General features: G+C 41.0%; 1 protein-coding gene across 1 annotated transcript; it reads left to right on the top strand.

Annotated features, from left to right (window-relative positions):
* LOC109850416 (V-type proton ATPase subunit F-like) lies at positions 1,505 to 25,338 on the top strand. The gene is made up of 5 exons (XM_020420435.1): positions 1,505 to 1,592; positions 1,787 to 1,865; positions 14,630 to 14,711; positions 15,176 to 15,258; positions 24,908 to 25,338. The coding sequence occupies exons 2-5, from the start codon at positions 1,803 to 1,805 to the stop codon at positions 25,070 to 25,072; spliced, it is 393 nt and encodes a 130-aa protein (XP_020276024.1). The 5' UTR covers positions 1,505 to 1,592; positions 1,787 to 1,802; the 3' UTR covers positions 25,073 to 25,338.

Below are 25,345 nucleotides of genomic sequence, written 5' to 3'. Positions count from 1 at the left end.
GGGAATTACATCTTTCTTCCACAAGATACTTGTGGTTATAAGAACAAAATTAGTCTCCTCTACTCCAAATTACAGAAGCATATTAATTCTACCTATGCTATCGTACTGATGACCTTTTAATTTTGTAATATTGTCGAAACATGAATAACCAGTGAACAGTCTTACTTACTCTGCAAGCTGTTGAGGATTTTTTGGGAAGTAAAGAACTTGTGTATTCCTTTGCCCTTTAAACATATATGACACGTAGCACATCTCTCTGCAGTAGAAAAGTGACATACGTAACATCAACATGCGACCGAGCTATTTCAATCCATATAAGAAGACACTGGAAAATCTCTAAAATGGTTCTCGTATTTGACTTGTATTGGGTAGAATAAGCCACGCACGCAGACTAATGTGATACAATTCATACTCACATTTAACTAATACAAGCCTTTTTTGTATCGTTTTGATAAAAGAAACTTCTTTTATACATATATATCAACAAATTAAGTATTATACTTTAACAGAAATTTATTTAATGATTAACATTGAGTTAATTAGACCCTAGAAATCCAAAAACGTGTCTACAGTAAACACCTACCTGCTACTTGCTATGGTGACACTGTAGCAACAGTGCGCACACCTACCACAAACTCATCTATATATAGTTTTCCCTGACGTTAAGTTTTGATCATCCCAGTGTCTCCAATTAATTAGAGTGAAAGAAAGAGAGAGGGAGAGAGAACGAGAGAAAAATAATAAGAGTTTCTCCTTGAAAAGAGAGATTGTAACTCCTAAGTTTTTTCTCATAGTGGATTCTTCTATCCTTGCACGTGGTTTTTATCCCAATTTCATTTAGGGGGTTTCCAACGTAAATCTTTGTGTTCATTTTATTACTTCTACTCTACTATTCGTCGTGACCTTGCACTATTGGGCCCTGGGTTTGTCCCAACATAAGGTGGGGGTCGTCAGTCGGCGCTGAGTTTGAGGGAGAGGAGGGCGGTGAGGGCCGACGGTGCTGAAGGCGGTGAGGGTCGTCAACGACGAGGACGGTGGAGGACGGGAGGGCGCCACTCACTACAAGGGGGAAAAATTGGGGCGGAGAAGGTTTTTGGGATCACGATCTCAAAAAGAAAAATAAGAAACATGAGTTTTGAGGAGAGAGAAAGAGAGAGGTGGTCTAGTCAAATCTCATGATGAAGGGCTGAGATATTGCCACTTAAGCGCATCCTAGATGCAATCTGTGGAGTCACTTTAGAAACATATTTCTCATACTATGTATTTACATATTAGTTTCATGTGTACTAACAGGCCCAAAAAGTACTAAAGGAGGTTAAAAGCAAGGGCTCTGCAACGTTTATTATTTGGAATATGAGCGCAAAAACTTTCAAGATGAAAGTTATTCCCTTGATCATATTATGGAAATGGTGCAAGCTATAATCCAGATATTTACTTTATAGTCATTGGGCTTTCTAATAACCAAAACCGACCCACAATTTTCAACCCGACCCGTTGTCTAGAACTTACATTCCCTCTCTAGTTGTCCTTTTCTAGTTTTTGTTCCTCTCAAATAGTACATCAAAAAGCCTTGAACATTCACACTTTCACAGGTATACTTTCAAACACTGTAGTAATTATTTCTCTAATTTATTCTGTAATTTTTCTTGGTTTTTATGTTGTATGGGTTGAATTCTTCCTTCTGTTGGAGTTGAAGAAGTTAAATTTGATTATCAGCTGAAACTTTGGTAATTTGGTGAAGTTTTGGAAAATTCTGAAGTTTTATTATTAATTTTTATGTGGGCAGGTTATAGTGAGTGATAATGGCTGGGAGAGCTCCGATCCCTACCAAAAGCTCTGCTCTTATAGCTATGATTGCTGATGAGGTACAGCAAAATCTTTTATTTTATTTTCTTTTTTTCTCTTTAAATTTAGTTTCGCTAGCAGTATATAGTTTTCTAATAAATTTAAGTTAACCAAGAATTATATACATATTTCTTTTCTCTCTGTCCTGTTTATTTGGATGAAAACTAGTTTTTGTCCAATATGATCTCGAGTATAACGTATAATACCTACTTAAAGGTTTGTCAATATCCAAAAACAGTTGAAAAAAAAATTAGCAAGTGAATAATATGTTAGATCTACATCATAAAATTTGAGATCTAAAACCATATAGCCATGATTAATTCAAAGAGATTAACAAATAATCAAAAGAGCGGAAGCTTATACCTGAATCCATGGATGAAATCTTGATTTGGGTTTTTGATGATCTTCTAACCTTAGGGTTTCTCTAAAACCGAATTTCTCTAGCTAGATGGGGGTGTAGAGAATTAGAGAATGTAACCCTAGGTTAGGGACCATAACCCCTTATTTATAGATGTTGTACTTTTCTAATTTAGCCCCTCAATAAATCACAATTACAACCTGGTATCTGCACATATAACCCCATGACTTATTTAAATACCAAATTAACCCAACTTAATTGATCACTTTAGTGGGTTATCCTGAAAGATAGCAATACACATTGATTAATCATATGTGCCCACAAATAGATTTATTAGATTAAATCCAACAATCTCCCACTTGGGCACCATATGATTCCTTAAATTGTGTATAACCTTATGAGCTCAAAAATTGCTATCACTGAAAAGGTATTTCCGAACAATCTCGTCCATTGACTATATCAATATAGGATCAAAGCGGCCTTCGTCACATTTATCGTGACTCGACCCATCAATGGTCACATATACCAATACAATCAAATGACATAGATCAATCATGGATGTGCAGCATGAAAATTACATGCAATGTGATCAGTACATGTCTATTTTCAACTGGTCCTCCTTAGTGAGGTCAAAACCAAACATAATGTAACAGAGTGTCTTAACTGAATACTTTATTCTGATCAGACAATACAACCAAACATAAAGCACCACAAATACAAACTCCCACTAAAACATAATATCCTCAAATAATACCACACCCATATGAGCAGTATGCTCATGAAAGACCTTAGGTGGCAATCCCTTAGTAAGAGGATCAGCTATCATGGAGTTTGTCCCAATGTGCTCTATGGATATCTGTCCACTCTGTACCCTTTCTTTCACAACCAGGAACTTAATGTCAATATGTTTTGACTTAGTTGAGCTCCTGTTGTTATTGGAATACATTACTGCAGATTTATTGTCACAATATAGCCTTAGTGGTCTTTCAACATTTTCCAAAATGCGCAGTCCCGTGACAAAATTTCGCAGCCATATTCCCTGATTGGATGCCTCATAGCAAGCTACAAATTCTGCTGCCATAGTGGAGGAAGCTACTAGTGTTTGTTTGACACTTTTCCATGATATAGCTCCTCCTGCTAACATATAAATGTAGCCTGATGTAGACTTCCTGCTATCTTGGCATCCAGCAAAATCAGAGTCCGAATACCCAATGACCTCTAATTTCTCTGATTTTCTGTATGTGAGCATGTAATCTTTTGTTTTCTGAAGATACCTCATAACCCTTTTGACTGCTATCCAATGATCCATACCAGGGTTGCTTAAGTATCTGCCTAACATCCCAACAATGTACGCAATATCCGGACGCGTACATACCTGAGCATACATTAGACTTCCTACAGCCGAAGCATAAGGAATCTTCTGCATTTCCTGAATTTCAAGGTTACCTTTAGGGCACTGATTGAGACTAAACTTGTCTCCTTTAGCAACAGGGGTGTCACCTGGTCTGCAATCTTGCATGCCAAACCTTTTAAGTACCTTATCGATATAGCTCTTTTGTGATAATCCAAGAATACCCCGAGAGCGATCTCGATGTATCTGGATCCCTAATATAAAAGAGGCGTCCCCAAGATCTTTCATCTCAAAATTCTTTGATAGAAATCTCTTGGTTTCGTGCAACATGCCTATATCATTAGTGGCAAGCAAGATGTCATCCACATACAGAACCAGAAAAATATACTTACTCCCACTGAACTTGTGATATACACAGTCATCAACAATGTTCATCTCAAAACCGAACGAGATAACTATTTGTTGAAACTTATGATACCATTGACGAGGAGCTTGCTTGAGTCCATAGATGGATTTCCTTAATTTGCAGACCATATTCTTTGGGTCTCCCGACACAAAGTTTTCTGGTTGCACCATATAGATCATCTCATCAATGTCTCCATTGAGAAATGCAGTCTTAACATCCATCTGATGTAACTCAAGATCATAATGAGCAACAAGTGCCATGATTATTCTGAAAGAGTCTTTCGATGAAACCGGAGAGAAAGTCTCTGTATAATCAATGCCTTCCTTTTGAGTATAGCCTTTAGCCACAAGACGTGCCTTATACCTCTCCACATTACCGTTTGCATCCCGCTTGGTTTTAAAAATCCATTTACAACCAATTGGTTTTGCACCTTCTGGTAATGGGACAAGTTCCCAAACCTTATTGTCTTGCATAGACTTGTACTCTTCATTCATGGCATCAATCCACTGTTGAGAGTTAGAACTTTTCATGGCCTGAGAGAAGTTGATTGGATCATCTTCTAACATTCCACTACTTTCCTCATGTTCTTGGAGAAATACAATATAATCATCCGGAATAGCATTTCTCCTTTCTCTCGTGGATCTCCTTAATGGCACTGGTTCTTGAGGTTGTTGAGTTTGTTCTTATGGAACAGGGAGTTGTTCAACATTATCATCTTGAGGTTCCGGATTTACTTCTTGAGCAACAACAGGTGTAGGAACCTGGATATTGTCAAAAGTAACTGTATGGATTGGATCTGAAGCCAATTCCTCCTCAAAACTAATGTCTCTAACCTTATTTCTCCCCCCAAACTCAACATCCTCAAAGAATGTTGCTGTTCCCGTCTCAAAAATGTTCCTTATAGTGGGATCATAAAACTTAAAGCCCCTAGAGCGTTCAGAGTATCCAATAAAGTAGCGGCTAACTGTTTTGGAGTCCAATTTCTTTTCATTTGGCCTATAAGGCCTTGCCTCAGCTGGACATCCCCAAATATGTAAATGCTTTAAACTGGGCTTTCGACCAGTCCAAAGCTCATAAGGTGTTTTAGCAACTGCTTTACTTGGTACTCTATTCAGAATGTAAGCTGCTGTCTTAAGTGCTTCTCCCCAGAGTGACTCTGGTAAAGAAGAATGAGCAATCATACTTCTTACCATATCCTTAAGAGTCTTGTTTCGTCTTTCAGCTACACCATTCATGCTAGGTGAACCCGGCATAGTGTACTGTGGGACGATACCGTATTCCTCTAGGTATCTAGCAAATGGTCCTGGACGTTGTTCACCTAAACCATCATATCTACCGTAGTACTCACCACCACGATCAGATCTGTCGGTTTTAATTCTTCTGTTGAGTTGATTATCAACTTCAGCTTTATAGACTTTGAACATGTCCAGAGACTCAGATTTTTCATGAATAAGATATAGGTGCCCATAACGTGAGTAATCGTCTATGAATGATATAAAATATTGTTGATCATTTCAGGATTCCGTAGGGAATGGCCCACAAATATCCGTATGTATCAATTCTAAGACATCTGAAGATCTGTTTGCACCTAATCTCTTCACTTTGGTCTGTTTTCCCTTCATACATTCAACACATATGTCGAAGTCCGAAAAATCAAGGGAATCCAAAATGTCATCAGACACAAGACGCTCAACTCTACCTTTTGAGATATGACCCAAGCGCTTATGCCATAATGTCGCCGAATTTTTCTTATTTAATTTACGCTTAGTACCACGTGATTCTACATGTAAGGATTTATTATAAGAAGCAATTATATCGAGCAAATATAGGTTGTCATAAGTACTTAAGTAACCAGTTCCCAAAATATTTGAATTAAAAGATAATCTGAATTGATTGTTTCCAAATAAACAAGAATAACCTGATTTGTCCAATACAGAAACTGAAATCAAATTCCGTCTAAAAGACGGTACTACAAAAGTATCTTTTAAATCCAAATAATAACCAGTTCCTAACAACAACCTAAAGTGCCCAATTGCTTCCACATCTACCGATTGTCCGTCGCCCACAAAGATGTGTCTTTCAACATCACTTGGCTTTCGGTAGCTCATGCAACCCTGCATAGAAACACTTATGTGAGTAGTAGCACCAGAGTCTAACCACCAAGTGTTTCTAAGTACTGAAGCTAAATTAACCTCAGAACAGACCAAAGTAACGAACGTACCCTTATTATCACGCCAGGCGTGATATTTTGTACAGTCCTTCTTTACATGTCCAGGCTTCTTACAGAAGAAACAACCCTGATTATCCTTATGTTGTTTCTTCTCAACTGGACCCTTAGCAGCTTCCTTATCATTCTTCCTTTTCTTGCCCTTATCCTTAGAGGCATAGGCCAAATGAGCACTTTCTGTCTTATCTTGCTTCAACCTGTCTTCTTCTTGCACACAGTATGAAATGAGCTCATTTAGAGTCCATTTCTCCTTTTGACAGTTATAACTGACCTTAAATTGGTTAAACTGTGCAGGAAGAGACAACAAAACCAGATGCACTAATAACTCGTCACAAAGATCGAGTTTAAGTGCCTTAAGCTTTGAAGCAATATGAGACATTTCCATAATGTACTCCCTGATATTTCCTTTGCCCTTATACTTCATTGAAATCAAGCGAGCTAAAAGCGTGCTTGTTTCTACCTTATCGTTTTTCGCAAAACGCTTCTCAATTTCGGCAAGGAAATCTTTAGCCTTAGTAATCCCTTCGGATTCTATGCCCCTGAAGGCTTCCGGAACGCCGCGCTTAATGATCATAAGACTCATGCGATTTGAACGCTCCCACTTCTCATGCTCCTTCTTTGCATCAGGAGTGCTATCCGCATTGAGAGGTTGGGGTTGTTCAGTTCTTAATGCATAGTCAAGATCCATGCAGCCAAGAACAATTAATATGTTCTCTTTCCAAACCTTGAAGTTTGTCCCATTTAGCATGGGAATTGAGTTGATGTTAGCAGAAATTGTTGCAGCAGATGCATTAGCTGAAATAAAACAAAAGAATGCTCACATCAATAACCATAATCAATAAAAATCCAAATAATGACAATCCCCATCCAAGATACCGGCACAACATTAATATCAAGTCTTTGGACAGTAATATTAACTTGTAAGTGATACCTTGTTGCAATGATCAAACATTGACAATAACTCATGTCAAATAATAAAACTATCTTTGGATCGATTCATTATTCACATGTAAACCTTATAATTGTCACACGCTTATCATCGCAGATGTGTATACAGTCTAAATAAATATTAACCTTCCTTTGGGCCGATTAAATATTTACACGAAAGCATACACACAAACATCTCACATTCCTCATGAACAATCTACACAAGAGAGGTTACTTTGGCAACTTCTTGTTTCAATTAATCAATTGGAGTGAGAGACAACCTTAATACCTTAGTGTCATAATATTTGAATTAAATAATTGATTAAAAACCGAATTAGATTTAAATTAAAAATTTAAATCAACTGAATTTCCAAAAACTTAATTGGGGTCTCACAGCTTAATTAGGGCCCATAACTTAATTGAATAAATTAAGTATACCAAAGTGGACCCATGAAAAGCCGAGGCTTAACCATAATGAACACGAAGTTCCCTTAACTTCGAACGCGAGGTTCGACTGTATTGAGTACGAGACTCACTTAAGCACGAACGCGAGGTTCGTCTGAAAATGAACGAACGCGAGGTTCGTTTGATAAAAGAACGCGAGGTTCAACTTGGGAACGAACGCGAGGTTCGTTAAAAAAAATGAACGCGAGGTTCAACTGAAGTACGAACGCGAGGTTCGTCTGAAGTACGAACGCGAGGTTCGTCTGAAGTACGAACGCGAGGTTCGTCTGAAGTACGAACGCGAGGTTCGTCTGAAGTACGAACGCGAGGTTCGTCTGAAGTACGAACGCGAGGTTCGTCTGAAGTACGAACGCGAGGTTCGTCTGAAGTACGAACGCGAGGTTCGTCTGAAGTACGAACGCGAGGTTCGTCTGAAGTACGAACGCGAGGTTCGTCTGAAGTACGAACGCGAGGTTCGTCTGAAGTACGAACGCGAGGTTCGTCTGAAGTACGAACGCGAGGTTCGTCTGAAGTACGAACGCGAGGTTCGTCTGAAGTACGAACGCGAGGTTCGTCTGAAGTACGAACGCGAGGTTCGTCTGAAGTACGAACGCGAGGTTCGTCTGAAGTACGAACGCGAGGTTCGTCTGAAGTACGAACGCGAGGTTCGTCTGAAGTACGAACGCGAGGTTCGTCTGAAGAACGAACGCGAGGTTCGTTAAAAAATTGAGCTTGACGCTCACCTGAGTTGAACGCGAGGTTCACCTTAGAACGAACGCGAGGTTCGTTAAAATTGAGCTTGACGCTCACCTGAGTTGAACGCGAGGTTCACCTTAGAACGAACGCGAGGTTCGTTAAAATTGAGCTTGACGCTCACCTGAGTTGAACGCGAGGTTCACCTTAGAACGAACGCGAGGTTCGTTAAAATTGAGCTTGACGCTCACCTGAGTTGAACGCGAGGTTCACCTTAGAACGAACGCGAGGTTCGTTAAAATTGAGCTTGACGCTCACCTGAGTTGAACGCGAGGTTCACCTTAGAACGAACGCGAGGTTCGTTGAGCGCGAAGCTCGGTTAAAATTGAACGAACGCGAGGTTCGTTTGAGGTAACCACCTCCTTAATTTTCGCCATGAACCCTTAGGGTTTCAAACTGAAACCGCGCCAAACCCAAAAAATTCCTTGATTTTTTTTTATTTTCAAAACCAGATCCAGAATCGGAAAAAATTTCTTGATCCAGATCCAAGAAAAATTGAAGAAAAAATCAAAAGAAAATCCAAAAAATTCCAAAAAGTTACTGTTCATCAGCGATTTTTTATTTACTGTTCATCCGAAAAAATTTTACTGTTCATCCGAACAAAAACTTTACTGTTCATCCGAAAATTTTCGTTACTGTTCATCCGAACCCAAAAAATTGAATCTTTAACCAGAGATTTAAGATCAAAAACCCAATAAAACTTAAATCCCTAAGAATTAATCAAGGTGGCTCTGATACCACTTGTTAGATCTACATCATAAAATTTGAGATCTAAAACCATATAGCCATGATTAATTCAAAGAGATTAACAAATAATCAAAAGAGCGGAAGCTTATACCTGAATCCATGGATGAAATCTTGATTTGGGTTTTTGATGATCTTCTAACCTTAGGGTTTCTCTAAAACCGAATTTCTCTAGCTAGATGGGGGTGTAGAGAATTAGAGAATGTAACCCTAGGTTAGGGACCATAACCCCTTATTTATAGATGTTGTACTTTTCTAATTTAGCCCCTCAATAAATCACAATTACAACCTGGTATCTGCACATATAACCCCATGACTTATTTAAATACCAAATTAACCCAACTTAATTGATCACTTTAGTGGGTTATCCTGAAAGATAGCAATACACATTGATTAATCATATGTGCCCACAAATAGATTTATTAGATTAAATCCAACATAATATGCTTAACCAGTAGTACTGCTGTTGGGATAATTTAAACACAAAGCCAGAAAGAGAACAATCTCAAACACAGAATGTTTACGTGGTTCGATCAAATTGATCTACGTCCACGGCAAGAGGGGGCTTTCACTATATTCAATCTCTCAAATACAACGCACATACAAAGTTTTAGCAGACTCTCTTTTGTTTTTGCTCTCACTCAAATGGCTCTGTCAAGGATTACTTCGGAGGATTGATTAATTTCAGATAGGAGAGGTGTAGCAGATTTATAGGCTTCATTAGCATAATTTAAGCCACCAATCATGCCACCAATCTATATTTTTTTCACCAATCAGCAACACCTTTCTTCTTCCTCCACCAATCAGCAACACCTTTTTGACTCTTAGCCCCTCCATTTTCAACAAAAGGAGGCTCTCTGTCAGCTCCTTTCTCTCTTGTTGTCAATAACTCCAGCCACTGATTCAATCCCAGCTTGATGTTGTTGACAAAAGAATAAAGCTCAGCCTCCATTTTTGACCTCCAGTGATGTTTGGCTAAATTCAATTCATTATCAACAATCTCCACCTTGGATTGAATTTTCAAACATCAAGAAGTTGAATATTCATCATGTACACAACTTACGTGAGAGTACACTTCATAATAGAATAAGTGAAACTCGACCCCATCTTGCAAACAATGCCCCAAACGGGGCTGGCTAACAACTGCGAATGCCTCCCAAATTCAAGCAGTGCTTGAACTTGAAGACCGAGATCGGTTTGGTCAACATGTCAGCTGGGTTGTCTGCAGTACCAATCTTCTTCATCGTGATGTTTCTTTCAACAGTTGCCTCACGAATGAAATGATATCTGACATCAATATGCTTTGTCCTCTCATGATGTGCTGAGTTTTTGCTTAGATGTATTGCGCTCTGATTGTCGCAAAATACAACTGAACTAGCCTCCTGTAGAAGTCCAAGCTCCCTCACGAGATTTCTCAACCAAATGGCCTCTTTTACCGCTTCTGCTGCTGCCATGTATTCTGCCTCTGTAGTAGACAAAGCAACTGTCGATTGTAGAGTCGATCTCCAACTAATAGCTGAGCCAGAAAGAGTAAAAAGATAACCAGTCAAAGATCTCCTTTTATCGAGATCACCTGCATAGTCAGAATCCACAAAACCTACAACTGAGGTTCCCAAAGTACTGCTATCAAAAACTAAACCCAAATCTGAGGTACCCCTGAGATACCGAAGGATCCACTTTACTGCTTCCCAGTGTGCCTTCCCTGGTTGAGCCATGTATCTGCTCACTACACTGACTGCCTGGGCAATGTCTGGACGAGTGCAAATCATAGCATACATTATGCTACCCACTGCATTGGAGTATGGAACTCGGGACATCTCCTTCTTCTCGTTCTCACTTGTAGGTGAATCTGAAGCCGAGAGCCTAAAGTGAGGAGCCAAAGGAGTCGTAACGGGCTTGGCCTTCTTCATCCCAAAGCGTTCAAGCACCTTTTCAATATAACTCTTCTGTGAGAGATATAAAGTTCCAGCTTTCCTGTCCCTCCTGATCTCCATACCTAAGATCTTCTTTGCTGCACCAAGATCTTTCATCTCAAACTCATCACTGAGTTGTTTCTTCAAAATAAGAATCTGCGACATGTTCTTAGCAGCAATAAGCATGTCATCGACATATAATAGAAGATAAATAAAAGAATCATCTCCTAGATGCATGTAGTACACACAACTATCATAAGTACTTCTTGAGTACCCATGACTAAGCATAAAATTATCAAACCTCTTGTACCACTGTCTGGGAGATTGCTTCAGGCCGTACAAAGATTTCTTCAATCTGCAAACTTGATCTTCTTTACCTTCTACGAAGTATCCCTCTGGCTGAGACATGTAGATAGTCTCCTCAAGTTCGCCATGTAAAAATGCAGTCTTCACATCAAGCTGCTCAAGCTCCAGATCAAATAGAGCAACCATGGCAAGCAATACACGGATGGAGGTATGCTTCACAACCGGAGAGAACACTTCATCATAGTCAATTCCCTCCTTTTGTCTATAACCCTTAGCCACCAACCGTGCTTTGAATCTAGCATCTTCAACCCCTGGGATCCCTTCTTTCTTCTTGAAAATCCACTTGCATCCAATTGCCCTTTTACCCTTAGGTAATTGCACCAAATCCCAAGTCTGATTCTTGTAGAGTGACTCGAGTTCTTCTGTCATAGCTGTGGCCCAACGTCCAGATTCTCCGCATGAGACAGCTTCAGTAAAGTTTGATGGCTCTTGAATACTCATCTCTTCAGCTGTCGTGAGAGCATACGCCACTAATTCAGCATGTGCATATCTTTGAGGAGGTTTGATCTGTCTCCTCTCTCTGCCAGTGGCTATGGAATAAGGTTCTTCAGTCTCAGCATCATCAGCATCTGAGCCTGAATCATGTTGCTCTTCTACAGCTGTAGGAGCAAATTTTATAGACGACTTTTGAGACGTCTCTCCCTCGAGCTCCACCTGAAGCTCCACCTTATCCATGGTCTTCTCTACATTTCCTGTAGACTCAACAGAAACCTTCCCATGATCAAGCATATATCTTTCATTAAAAGTAACATCTCTACTAATAATGAATTTAGGAGAATCAGGTTCAAGACTCCACAAACGATAGCCTTTAACGCCATCAGCATAACCAATAAATATGCATTTCTTAGCTCTAGGCTCAAGCTTACCCTCTCTAACATGATAGTAAGCGGGACATCCAAATACCTTTAAATTTGAATAGTCATTTGGTTTACCTGACCATACCTCATTTGGAGTCTTGTGTTCAATGGCTGTAGAAGGAGACCGATTCACTAAGTAACAAGCTGTGTTAACAGCTTCAGCCCAGAAGCCTTTATCCAAGCCAGAGTTTGAGAGCATACACCTAGCTCTCTCCATCAACGTTCTATTCATGCGTTCTGCCACCCCGTTTTGCTGAGGAGTGTGCCTGACCGTGCGATGTCGTACGATCCCAGAATTTGAGCAGAACTGATTGAACTCACCACTGCAGAACTCTAAGCCATTATCTGTTCGGAGACGTTTAATCTTCTTTCCAGTTTGATTCTCAACAAGTACTTTCCACTTCTTGAAAGTTTCGAACACCTCGCTTTTGCGCCTGAGAAAGTAAACCCAAACTTTCCTGGAAAAATCATCAATAAACGTTAGAAAATAAAGAGCACCACCTTTGGATGGAACCTGAGCAGGTCCCCACAAATCTGAATGGATGTAGTCGAGAGTGCCCTTCGTCGTATGTGAGCCAGTCGAGAAGCTGACCCGAGTTTGCTTCCCAAACACACAATGCTCACAGAAATCCAGTGATGATGTATGATCACCACAGAGTAGTCACGTTTACTCAAAATAGTCATCCCCTTCTCACTCATGTGGCCTAAGCGCATGTGCCACAACTGAGTAGTGTCTCTATCAGCATCAGAAGACACACCTGCAGAGCCTGTCACCGTACTGCCTTGGAGAACATAAAGACTGTTCACCTTACTACCTTTCATCACAACCAATGAACCCTTAGTAACTCTAAGAGCTCCACCTTCGCCAGTGTAAGAACACCCAATAGAATCCAAAGAACTCAAAGAAATCAAATTTTTCTTTAAGTCCGGGATGTGCCTTACATCTGATAAAGTTCTCACTATCCCATCATGACACCGAATGCGAACCGTACCAATGCCAACTGTCTTGCAATCTGCATTGTTGCCCATCAAAACTGATCCACCACTTATAGATCTGTAAGTAGTGAACCAATCTTTATTTGGACACATATGAAAAGACGCACCTGTATCCAAGATCCATTCTTTATCGGAACGGCCATCCAAGGGACATACTGTAAGAACCGTCTCAGCAACAACGGCAGTATCAGCCTTTGCCGTATTAGCTGAATCTGAGGTTTCACCACGCTGGTTGTCTTTCTTCTTTAGAGCATAACATTCTGACTTGTAATGCCCTTTCTTGTGACAGTAAAAACACTCCACATGTTTCTTGTTTCGGGCTGATCTGGACTTCGAACGATTTCTGGATTGCCCTTTATCACCCTCTCTGGTCTTCATTCTACCTCTGGCTAGCAGACCGTCAGCCTGCCTATCGGTACCTCTCCCAGCAGACCATCAGCCTGCCCATCGGTACCTCTCCCATTCAACTTTGTTCTCAACTCAGCAGAGTTCAAAGAGGCCTTCACATCCTCAAGACTTATGGATTCTCTTCCATACAACATAGAGTTAACAAAGTTTTCATAAGAGTCAGGCAAGGAACATAACACAATGAGAGCCTGGTCTTCATCATCAAGCTTTAAATCTAGGTTTTTCATATCCATGACAATTTTATTAAATTCATCAAGGTGTTCTTGAATGGGTGTACCTTCTTTCATCTTCAATGTGTATAGCCGCTGCTTCAGGTATAATCTCGTAGTAAGAGATTTCTTCAAGTAGAGACTTTCGAGCTTTGACCACAACCCCGCTGCCGTTTCCTCATCGGCAACTTCACGAAGCACATTGTCGGATAGTGACAATTGCAAGGCGCTGTGAGCCTTTTCGTCCATCTCTTCGATCTCGGCACTAGTCATATCTTCTGGGTATTTCCCATCGATAGCTTTAACCGTGCCTTCACGTCGCAACAAAGCCTTCATCTTTATCCTCCATAGGCCGAAATTGTTCTGGCCATCAAAGATCGACACCGAGAACTTTACGGAAGCCATTATAGAGGATTAAAAGCTGTCCTAGAACCGAGAAGCTCTGATACCAGTTGTTGGGATAATTTAAACACAAAGCCAGAAAGAGAACAATCTCAAACACAGAATGTTTACGTGGTTCGATCAAATTGATCTACGTCCACGGCAAGAGGGGGCTTTCACTATATTCAATCTCTCAAATACAACGCACATACAAAGTTTTAGCAGACTCTCTTTTGTTTTTGCTCTCACTCAAATGGCTCTGTCAAGGATTACTTCGGAGGATCGATTAATTTCAGATAGGAGAGGTGTAGCAGATTTATAGGCTTCATAATGAATTGAATTTAGCCAAACATCACTGGAGGTCAAAAATGGAGGCTGAGCTTTATTCTTTTGTCAACAACTGCTTTTGAGAAACCTGTTCTGAATGATTGATTACTTTTTTAGGATACTGTAACTGGTTTTTTGATGGCTGGAGTTGGCAATATCGATATGCGGCGTAATACAAATTTCCTTATCGTGGATTCAAGTAAGTTCTTGAGCTCATTATTAACTTTTTCCTGCGGCTTTAATTTTGATGTTATTAGTAGTACTGTCATTGCAAATATATATTTTAGCTATTAGAGTTGTGTGTTACTATAGTTGGATGGTAATGCTATTAACTAAAAATAAACCTAGTAGCCCAAAAAAAAGACCTCTTCTGCATTTCTAATATAAAAATTGAGCTCGCTTTTTGCCTATGATATGAAGAAGTTGTCTGTGCTCGATCGATAAATTTTGTAATTTTATAGATCGGCTATTGGTTACTGTTCTATATAATTCTTGCTCTGCCATACTATTCTTTTGTAGATTCAATCTTTTTCTCCTTGATGTGTATTTTCACTGCCCGCATAATCCAAATAAACTTGGATGGCAAAATCTTTCTTAAATTTAAAATAGAAAATAAATGCTCTGTTTGTCTTATTATTTAATCTCTAATATTTTATATCTCAGAAACGACCGTCAAAGCAATTGAGAACGCGTTTAAAGAGTTCACAAACAGGGAGGAGATTGCTATTGTGCTGATGAGTCAGTATGTAAGTAATTCTTTGGTTATCTTGTGTATTTTTCCAACGTGTTTGCTTTTCTCAAATTCAATTCTTCATCTGAATGTTATAGTTTTGTTTGAATTCTTGTTCAAACTTCTTTTCTTGATCTCCATAAAATTTAGGGTATTTTTGTCTGAGCACTCAGCCACTTTCTGAAAATTTTGGAGCCAACCTTCCCATTGAAGCTCATTAGTAGGTCTTTGATGAAAAGATCCATACCTCTAGGTTGATCTTTGCCATTTAAAGCGCGCAAAAACTAAAATCAAGTGTTTAAAGAGTTTAGATCTCGTCCATCCTAGTACTTTCATTAAGACTGTTCGATATGTCAGCAATCTTTTCTAGTACTTGTGGTGCCTAACACTTTGGAAATTTACGAGTAATCCGACTGAGGGCGATTTACTATAATTCCTGTCAAGGCCTTAAGCGCTTAGGGATAATGGTTTCTTAAAGACTCTATGAAACGTTGAACTTGTTTTGACCGAGCAAGGCATAGCTAGGTATCCAAGCTCTGCCTTGCACTTGGTCCTAGGGCTTATGTCAATGCTTACTAAGGAGATCCAACGAATGCTTGGGACTTGCATTGCTTTTCTTTGGAGGCTTTTGTTTGATTTACGAGCATCGACTCCTGTAGCGATGTCTAATGGTGCATGAGGATTATGTAAACCTTCTCAAGACTTCGAGAAATGCTCAAGTGCATCTGACTGAGTTCTCCAATGAGATCATACTACATAATTAAAGCCTAGGCTGGTCCTAGAATCCACAGCCTGTTCCATGTCGACCAAATTAAAGAACACAGGGTCCACAATCTCATAAACTAGTTTCAGCGGAGTAGGACTTCACACTGTTTACATTAAGGCGCATGAGGCTTATTGTACTCTGAACCAAGTTTATTGGATAGGCTGACTAACTTCTGCCACTATAGACAGTGCTTAAGGCTTATAAAAATCCACTACCCAGGAAAGATTCTAAGAGAAGATCTACTAATTGTGTCTATTGAATTTCAAACAATTGGATGGTCATCTTATTCCTTACATATCAATTTAGTGTGAAAATCATGAGCAAACTAGAGCAACCAAATTCCGTAAAAGAGGATTATTCTTTATCCAAATAACGACTCCGTCTAATAACTTCCTTCCAAGTCTTTTGCATCTCATGTTCCTCTTCCACGCTGATCGGACACAATAAGAAAATCTTCAGGGCCATTGATGGGGATTCGCCTTGGGACATTTTTGTTGTTGGGGATCATTTGCATTTTCTGTCTGTAACATCTCTTTTCCCATATTGCATATTTTTTTTAAACATTCTCTCGTTGTTGTCAAAACATCTCATGTATGTGATATACTTTCCTCTTGTGTAACGTAAGAAAGTATGAAACAACCTGGAAGTGATCGTCTTCAAGCTAGATACAATTTATGTATGGATATATTCATAGGAAAAAAGTACGTATGGACTTCAATTGGAATTGATAGCTCCAACTTTTCCTTTAATTTTGGCTTAATTGAACTTGAGTACCCCAAAGTGTCCCTCGTTTTGAATATTGATACCCAAAGTTTAATTTTGCACTTTGATACCCGAAATTATGTTTGAACTCTGATATCCCACTTTACCCAGCCATTTGCTTTGTTGTCTAAACCAAGTCACATGCTAAGCATGTGATAAAAATAACCCATTTATTGTTGGGAATTTAACGCTGAAACCCCTAATGCAACAGAAACGCAGAATAGAAAAAATACACCAAGTTTTAACGAGGTTCGGCAACTGCCTACGTCCTCGGGAGCCACACAGATAATTTCTTATTAATTAAACAAGAAATTACAAATCAAGAGCAAATCCCAAAACTGAGATTTCTCAAATAAACACTATAGCTACAGTGTTAATAATTAAAGGGTATGAACCCTTTTCAAGTCTCACTTGAGAATAAATGAATAACCCCACAATATAAAACCCTCTTTAATTCTCTCTCTCTCTCTCTTCTTAAATCCCCCTCAACTACTGTTGAAGGCTGGGGATTAAAACGAAATCGCAGCAGCGATTTTAGGCAGCCGCCAGAGAGAAAAATCGGAGGAGGGGGAAAAATCAGCAGGAGCAAAACCCTAGGCGAAGGGGGGTTTATATAGGCGGAGTTGATGGGCTGGCGACAGCCTGTCGCCAGCGGCCCGCGGACGCCAAAGTCGAGCGAACGCAGAGGTCGGAGAAAACGCCGAGGTCGAACAAACGCCAAGGTAAAAGGGGGTTCGAACGCAAAGCTAAGAGGGGGAGGTTCCAACGCAGAGCTCAAGCGGGTGGGTTCGAACGCAGAGCTCGGGGGAGGCGCTCGCACGCGGGGCTCGAGCTCGCCTGCGTCATTCTGGAGCTCGTCGGAGCTCCTCCGCCGCCGGACGTTGGTATCCACCCCAAATTAACATTTATTCCCCTCTCTACTTTGCAGATTTCTTCCCCACTCTCATCTCTTCTTCCTTTTTGTGATTAAGGTAAACCCATTAAACTCAAAATCCTATTTCTCCTGTTCTTGTTTATAATGCATATTATGCATTCATAAGAATTTCCGACAGAGCAAAGTGTCTAATAATTCAACATTCAAAGTAACAACATTATGCAAGGTAAATAAAATTCACATGTTGTAATCTTACTACAATAATTAAACTCAATATGAAACCCGCTATCATACCCAACTCCAGAACTCCATAATTTCAAATCATATTTGGACATTAATTGAAAAAAAAATTTGGAGAAAACCTTAAAACTTAATCGAACAACTATTTTTTTATTCAAAATTGGAGAAGAGATCCAAAAGAATACCTTGCACTGCAAATAATATGGAAAAAAATCAAGGTATCTATAGAATATTGGTTGATTTCAATTAACTCCCAACCCAAGTTTAGATTTCTTGCGACTAACAACACGGAATTTCAGCGTTTACACCATTAATAAGAGGGATTTATGTCCAGTCAGTAAGAGAGATGACATATTTCCCGAGTTCATAATGAAAATTTGGAGGACTAATCAATGAATTTTTTTTATAAGCTCACCAAAAGGGTGTTGCGCGCAGCGGAAAATTTCGGCAGCACTTCGGCAGCACAACAAGAGTTAGGTCGCAATAAGAATTCTTGTTTCTCAAAGGGAACAAGAATCTGAAGCTTATATCCTATCAAAGTAGGATATTAGCTCTTCCTCTCGTCAGCTCTAGGACTGCGCGTCGAGGGACCCTAAAAGCTATTACAAATCACACAAAATCAGTACAACCAATTTTAACGTGGTTCGGCAAATTGCCTACGTCCACGGGGCAAGGAGGGGGGAGATCTACTAATAGAGGGAGAGAATACAACTAGGGTTTACAATCACTCTCAATCTAAACCCTCAAACAAACTCTCAAATCCCTCACAAATATCTCCCTACAAAAGGATGCACAAACCCTAAAAAGAAAAGCCTTTTCTTTTTCTTTTTCTTTTGCACCTCTCTGTAGCCGCAAAGAAAATCGCCCGAAGCCGCACAAACCAAAAAAAAATCAAACCTCCAGCACTCTAAAAAAAAACCTAATAAACAAATGTTTATATATATGCAGCAGTGCGGGTGTAGTTCGTGGGCCGGCTTCACCTCGGTTCCGCGGAAACGAATCCGCGTCTTATTTATGTGGTAGACCCCACAAGACGCGTGGAAACAACGCGTTCACAATTCTCCACCTCGGTGAAGTTTCTTCCAAAACTGAGCCGACACCAAAGCATCCAAATGTCCCAACTTGTTGTGTCCAGTACGAACTCATTCACAACAAGTCGAGAACCCGAACGAGAGTCCAAACAATCTCACCCCCACCAACAAATTCAAACCGGCTGCATCTAAAAGACTGCCTACGTATCCTCTTGCCCAAGGAATCAAGCCGAACGTAGTTCACCCAAATGGCCGCCAACGGCTCAACAATTACGGATGTGCAACAAGTTTCGACAATGATCAAACTTGTTGTTCGGAACCACCTTAGTGAGCATATCCGCCGGATTATCCTTCGTGTGGACTTTCATAATTTTCACATCGCCATCTTCAAGAACATCCCGAACGAAGTGATAACGAACGTCAATGTGCTTCGTCCTCGTATGAAAAACCTGATTCTTCGCCAAATAGATAGCACTCATGCTATCACAATGAATAGTGACGGACCTCTGCGATATACCAAGTTCCTCCAAAAGTCCTCGAAGCCAAATAGCCTCTTTCACAGCCTCCGTAACTGCCATATACTCTGCCTCCGTCGTAGACAAAGCCACCGTCGACTGTAAGGTGCATCTCCAACACACCGGCGCACGGGTTAAAGTGAACACATACCCCGTCGTAGACCGGCGCTTATCCAAATCCCCGGCATAATCCGAATCCACATAGCCAATGCATAGCTGCCCACCTGTAGTGTCCCGCTCATAAACCAAACCAACATTGAGCGTACCTAGAATGTACCTCAAAATCCATCTCACGGCATCCCAATGACCCACTCCTGGATCGTGCATGTATCTCGATACCATGCTTACTGCCTGTGACAAATCAGGTCTCGTACATACCATTGCGTACATCAAGCTCCCAACCGCGCTCGCATATGGAGTCTTCGACATCAACTCACGATCTTCAACTGACTTCGGTGAGAGACCAGCTGAAAGCTTCAAATGGGCTCCCAATGGTACACTAACTGGCTTCGTATCCATGCTAACATGGAATCGCTGTAGAACTTTCTTCAAATAAGCCACCTGTGTCAAACAAATTCTGCCATTTTTCTTGTCTCTGCCGATCTCCATCCCTAAAATGCGCTTCGCCTCGCCCAATTCCTTCATCTCAAACTCATTTGAAAGCTGAACTTTCAACTCATCTATAGCCGACCTGGAAATAGAGGCAACCAACATGTCATCGACATAGAGCAACAAATAAATATACGCACCTCCTTTCAACTTGCGAAAATATACGCAAGGATCAAACTGGCTCCGAGTGTACGAATGACCAAGCATAAAACCATCGAATCGCCTATACCACTGTCGAGGAGACTGCTTCAAACCGTATAGCGATTTCTTCAGTTTGCAAACTAATTTTTCTTTCCCTGCAGCTCGGAATCCCAATGGCTGAGTCATATATATTTCTTCATCAAGATCACCATGAAGAAATGCCGTTTTCACATCCAACTGATCTAATTCCAAACCATACTGTGCCACCAAAGCTAGCAAAATCCGAATCGAAGAATGCTTCACCACCGGAGAGAAAACCTCATTATAGTCAATACCTTCCTCCTGTGCATAGCCCTTCGCAACCAACCTAGCCTTGAATCTCAACGGAGTGCCTTCAATGCCCTCCTTCTTCGTGTATACCCACTTGCAACCAATTGCTTTCCGCCCCTTTGGAAGCTCAACAAGCTCCCATGTATCGTTCTTATGAAGAGATTCCATCTCCTCCTGCATAGCCACCTGCCACGAATCAGCCTCCGAACTCTGCTCGGCCTCTCTGAATGTAGTAGGCACTAACTCATCGATACTCTCCACCGGAAGTGCATACGCAACTGTGTCGGCATACCGTGCTGGCATCTGTATGTTTCTCCTCTGTCTCCTAGCCGCAATAGAATCCTGAACCTGAGCCGTCGGTTCCTGATCCTGCACATTTGTACTCGTATCCTCCGTGTCATCGTCGTGCTCGCCTGGCGTCACCTCAGTCGGCACCTGCATGGATACTGTACCATCTGGACAATGTGGAGCTGCATCGATCTCCACCACCTGCGATATCTCCTCCGTCGGGTCGCTCTCCACCTGATGAGAGCTGGGAAGCTTCAAGATAGAAGCCTCATCAAATGTGACGTCCCTACTCAGAACAATCTTTTTATCAACTGGATCCCAAAGCTTGTATCCCTTGACACCACGCTTGAATCCTACAAATATGGCCTTCCTAGCTCGAGGTTCCAATTTATCAGTTCTAACATGATAATATGCAGGGCACCCGAATACCTTGAGCTGGTCATAGTCATGTGCTGGCTTTCCCGACCACATCTCCATAGGGGTTTTCCCCTCAATCGCAGATGAAGGCAGCCTATTAATGAGGTGGCTCGCATATGTAAGTGCCTCAGCCCAAAAGATCTTCTCCAAACCACTCTGCGACAATAAGCATCGGATCTTCTCCAGTAAAGACCGATTCAACCTCTCTGCCACCCCATTTTGCTGCGGTGTATGACTAACTGTGAAGTGTCTCTCTATGCCCTCGTCTCGACATAGCTGCTGAAAGGGGTCAGAAGTATACTCACCACCGTTGTCGGATCGCAACGTCTTGATCTTTCTCCCAGTCTGCAGTTCCAATCTCTTCTTCCACTCCACAAACAAATCTAGGACTTCACTCTTCTTCGTCATGGTGTACACCCAACAACGCCTAGAATAGTCATCTACAAAAGTGACGAACCAATGTCGACCACCAAGTGATGCAGTCTTGGTGGGACCCCAAACGTCTGTGTGCACGTAATCCAGGATGCCCCTCGTCTGATGAATGGCAGTCCCGAACTTCACCTTCGTCTTCTTGCCAAGAACACAGTGCTCACAGAACTCAATCTTCCCACTCTTGGCTCCCTTCAATAGCCCCTGCTTGCACAATGTCTGCAGTGACTTTTCACCTGTGTGCCCCAATCTATAGTGCCAAAGTCTGCTCATGTCCGCTTCTGAAATAGCCGAAGCAACCTGGCCAATCTCGGTGCTTCCCTTCAGATAATACAAATTCCGATTGCGGACTCCCCTCATCACCACCAATGATCCCTTAGTAACCTTCGCTACAGCGTTTTCGAAAGTCACCTTGAATCCCTTCGCCTCCAAAGCTCCAACTGAGATAAGATTTTTCTTCAGTTGAGGAACAAATCTCACCTCCTTCAACTCACGGACTACTCCATCGTGCATCCTAATCCGCACGGTACCTATCCCACAAACGCCACAGGATTGATCATTTCCCATGACAACAACGCCCCCGTCGACTTTCTCAAAAGATGCAAACCAGTCTCGCCTAGGGGTCACATGAAAGGTAGCGCCGGAATCAAGCATCCAATCTGATGCATCCACATGGTTCACCTCCGGAGTAATCAGTAGAGAAAAGCACGAATCATCGGAATCATCGCCTTTCGCAATGTTCACCTCATTGGCCTTCGGGCCCTTTTTCTTGCCATTCTCTTTCTCCTTGAGCTTCGGGCAGTCTCTCTTCCAATGTCCCTGCTCCTTGCAGAATGCACATTGGTTCTTTGTTAGTTGGTGACGGCCTCTAGACTTTGACCTCCCTCTGTTACCACCTTTCGGATATGGGCTTCTACCTCTTGTCGACAAGGCCTCTCCTGAAGTACTAGCGCGGGAAGTCTCCTTATCCTTCCTCCTCAAATCGTAGTTCGTCAAAGCGTTAGTCACTTCACTATAGCTGATAGAAGATCTCCCGTTCAACAAAGTGAGCACGAAGGTATCATACTCCTCATCCGGTAAGGAGCCCAACAAAATAATCGCCTTGTACTCATCCGATATCTTCTCATCAACATTCGCCAAGTCCGACAACAACTTCGTATAGTTGTTCACATGAGCCGCAAGCGAGGTGCCTCTGGACATCTGGAATCTGAATAACCTACGCAGCAAGTGCAATCGGTTCTCAACACTCTTCGTAAGGTACTTATTGTTGAGAATTTCCCACATCTTCATCGCAGACGTCACCCCAATCACATCATACTTCAGCTCCTGTTCCAAACAGGACCTGATCACCCCACAAGCGTTCCTATTCATTTTCTCCCATACCGCCTCTTCATATTTAGGTGGCCTCTCGTGGACCATGATGGTCTCTTCCAAATTCTGAGCATTTAACGCATCCTGTACGTCGCTCATCCACAAACCAAAGTTGATTTTTCCGTCATATTTCACCACACTAATTTTGGTGTTTTGAAAACCAACTTGTATTGTACCCGCCATCGATTTGCTGCTTTCACCTTCTTCTCCCATTGCGAACTAACTCCAAATTGTAGAGAAAGAACAAATTTGATAGAATTAGGAACCACCCAACTGAACCCTAGATCGGATTCCAAATAGATCTCCTATCCACACGAGGAAAGCGAAATCTCCAACGGCAACTCCTAATGCTATCTCCACCGAAGCCGAGAACTCCAAGAACTAAGCTTCACACAAGAATCTTCCTCCACCAAAAAATCCTAGATCTGAAATCTGGGCTCTGATACCACTTGTTGCGCGCAGCGGAAATTTCGGCAGCACACTTCGGCAGCACAACAAGAGTTAGGTCGCAATAAGAATTCTTGTTTCTCAAAGGGAACAAGAATCTGAAGCTTATATCCTATCAAAGTAGGATATTAGCTCTTCCTCTCGTCAGCTCTAGGACTGCGCGTCGAGGGACCCTAAAAGCTATTACAAATCACACAAAATCAGTACAACCAATTTTAACGTGGTTCGGCAAATTGCCTACGTCCACGGGGCAAGGAGGGGGGAGATCTACTAATAGAGGGAGAGAATACAACTAGGGTTTACAATCACTCTCAATCTAAACCCTCAAACAAACTCTCAAATCCCTCACAAATATCTCCCTACAAAAGGATGCACAAACCCTAAAAAGAAAAGCCTTTTCTTTTTCTTTTTCTTTTGCACCTCTCTGTAGCCGCAAAGAAAATCGCCCGAAGCCGCACAAACCAAAAAAAAATCAAACCTCCAGCACTCTAAAAAAAAACCTAATAAACAAATGTTTATATATATGCAGCAGTGCGGGTGCAGTTCGTGGGCCGGCTTCACCTCGGTTCCGCGGAAACGAATCCGCGTCTTATTTATGTGGTAGACCCCACAAGACGCGTGGAAACAACACGTTCACAAAGGGGACGTGGATGAGTACGAGGGAAGTAAGTGAAGAGTTATTACTGTAGTAAAATTGAACTGTGGAGTATCAAAATTCAAAAAGAGTTCATGTACAAAGTCCAAATTAAATCTAAATTAAAATTATGAAAAGAGAAAATTTTAATTTAGTTCCCTCCAATATCTGAAGCTGAGGACGAGATGTGGCTATTATGAATTGAGCAAACTCTTGAATGATAATAAGAGAAGAACATACGTTGCAAATAGAAAAAACTTAAGAATATAAAATTTATGGAAGAAAAGACGTTTTAGTAGAACTTTGCCTTGAGCAACAAGCATGATCTACTTACAAACTAAAAGGTATGTCATGTTTTTCTAGTGAGAAGGTAAAATGAAAAATTTACTCATTTGCCTTCAACAATAACAAATTTGCCTCGATTAGTTGATATGCTGGTCGTGCTAGCAGTTTAATAATTATGCACAACATATTCCTAAATCAGAAGGATATCTTAAAGATGCTTATTTGTAACCAAGCTTAATAAGGATAACATCTTCAAGTAATTAAACTTCAATACAGACAGCTGACTAATCACACCACATTTTCAACACTTCAATCATATTTATCTAAATTGCTTCTTTGAACTTTGAAAATAGCTCAAGCACCTTGATATGAGTGCTTATATTTATGCTTTTCCTTAACAGGACCAATGTTTGTGCTTTAAATCTGGTTGTGACTAAACATCTCATGCTTTAGAGAAATTATCTCTACCATTTATTTGACAACGGCTCATGCAATTCATCAAGCCTTCTCCTTTTCCCTTTTTCAGATCGCGAATATGATCAGGTTTCTGGTCGATAGCTACAACAGACCAGTTCCTGCGATCCTGGAAATTCCGTCGAAGGATCACCCATATGATCCCACTCATGACTCCGTCCTCTCTCGTGTGAGATACTTGTTCAGTGCCGAATCTGTTGCATCTGAAAGACGCTAAAGAAACTCGATGAATATGTGTATCTTATAGTTCTGTCATCCATAACATGTGCGTGTGTTGTTCTTCTTCTGTTTATCGTTGTGTTAATAAAGTGCATATGCGAATAATGAGAGCTCTGTGATGCTTCGGTATATGTAGTGTCCATGTATTTTTACTGGTTCAATGCTGATTGCAAGTTTCTTGCTGTAGAATCTATTTTTTGGGCAAAATGTATTGTATGAAGATTTGTGTTAATTGTAAATATGCTCTGGGAAGCTGGCTATTTAGCCTTTC

This window comes from Asparagus officinalis, chromosome 7 (assembly GCF_001876935.1).
Source record: "Asparagus officinalis chromosome 7, Aspof.V1, whole genome shotgun sequence".
NCBI lineage: Eukaryota > Viridiplantae > Streptophyta > Magnoliopsida > Asparagales > Asparagaceae > Asparagus > Asparagus officinalis.
This window is presented reverse-complemented; position numbering and strand designations above follow the sequence as displayed.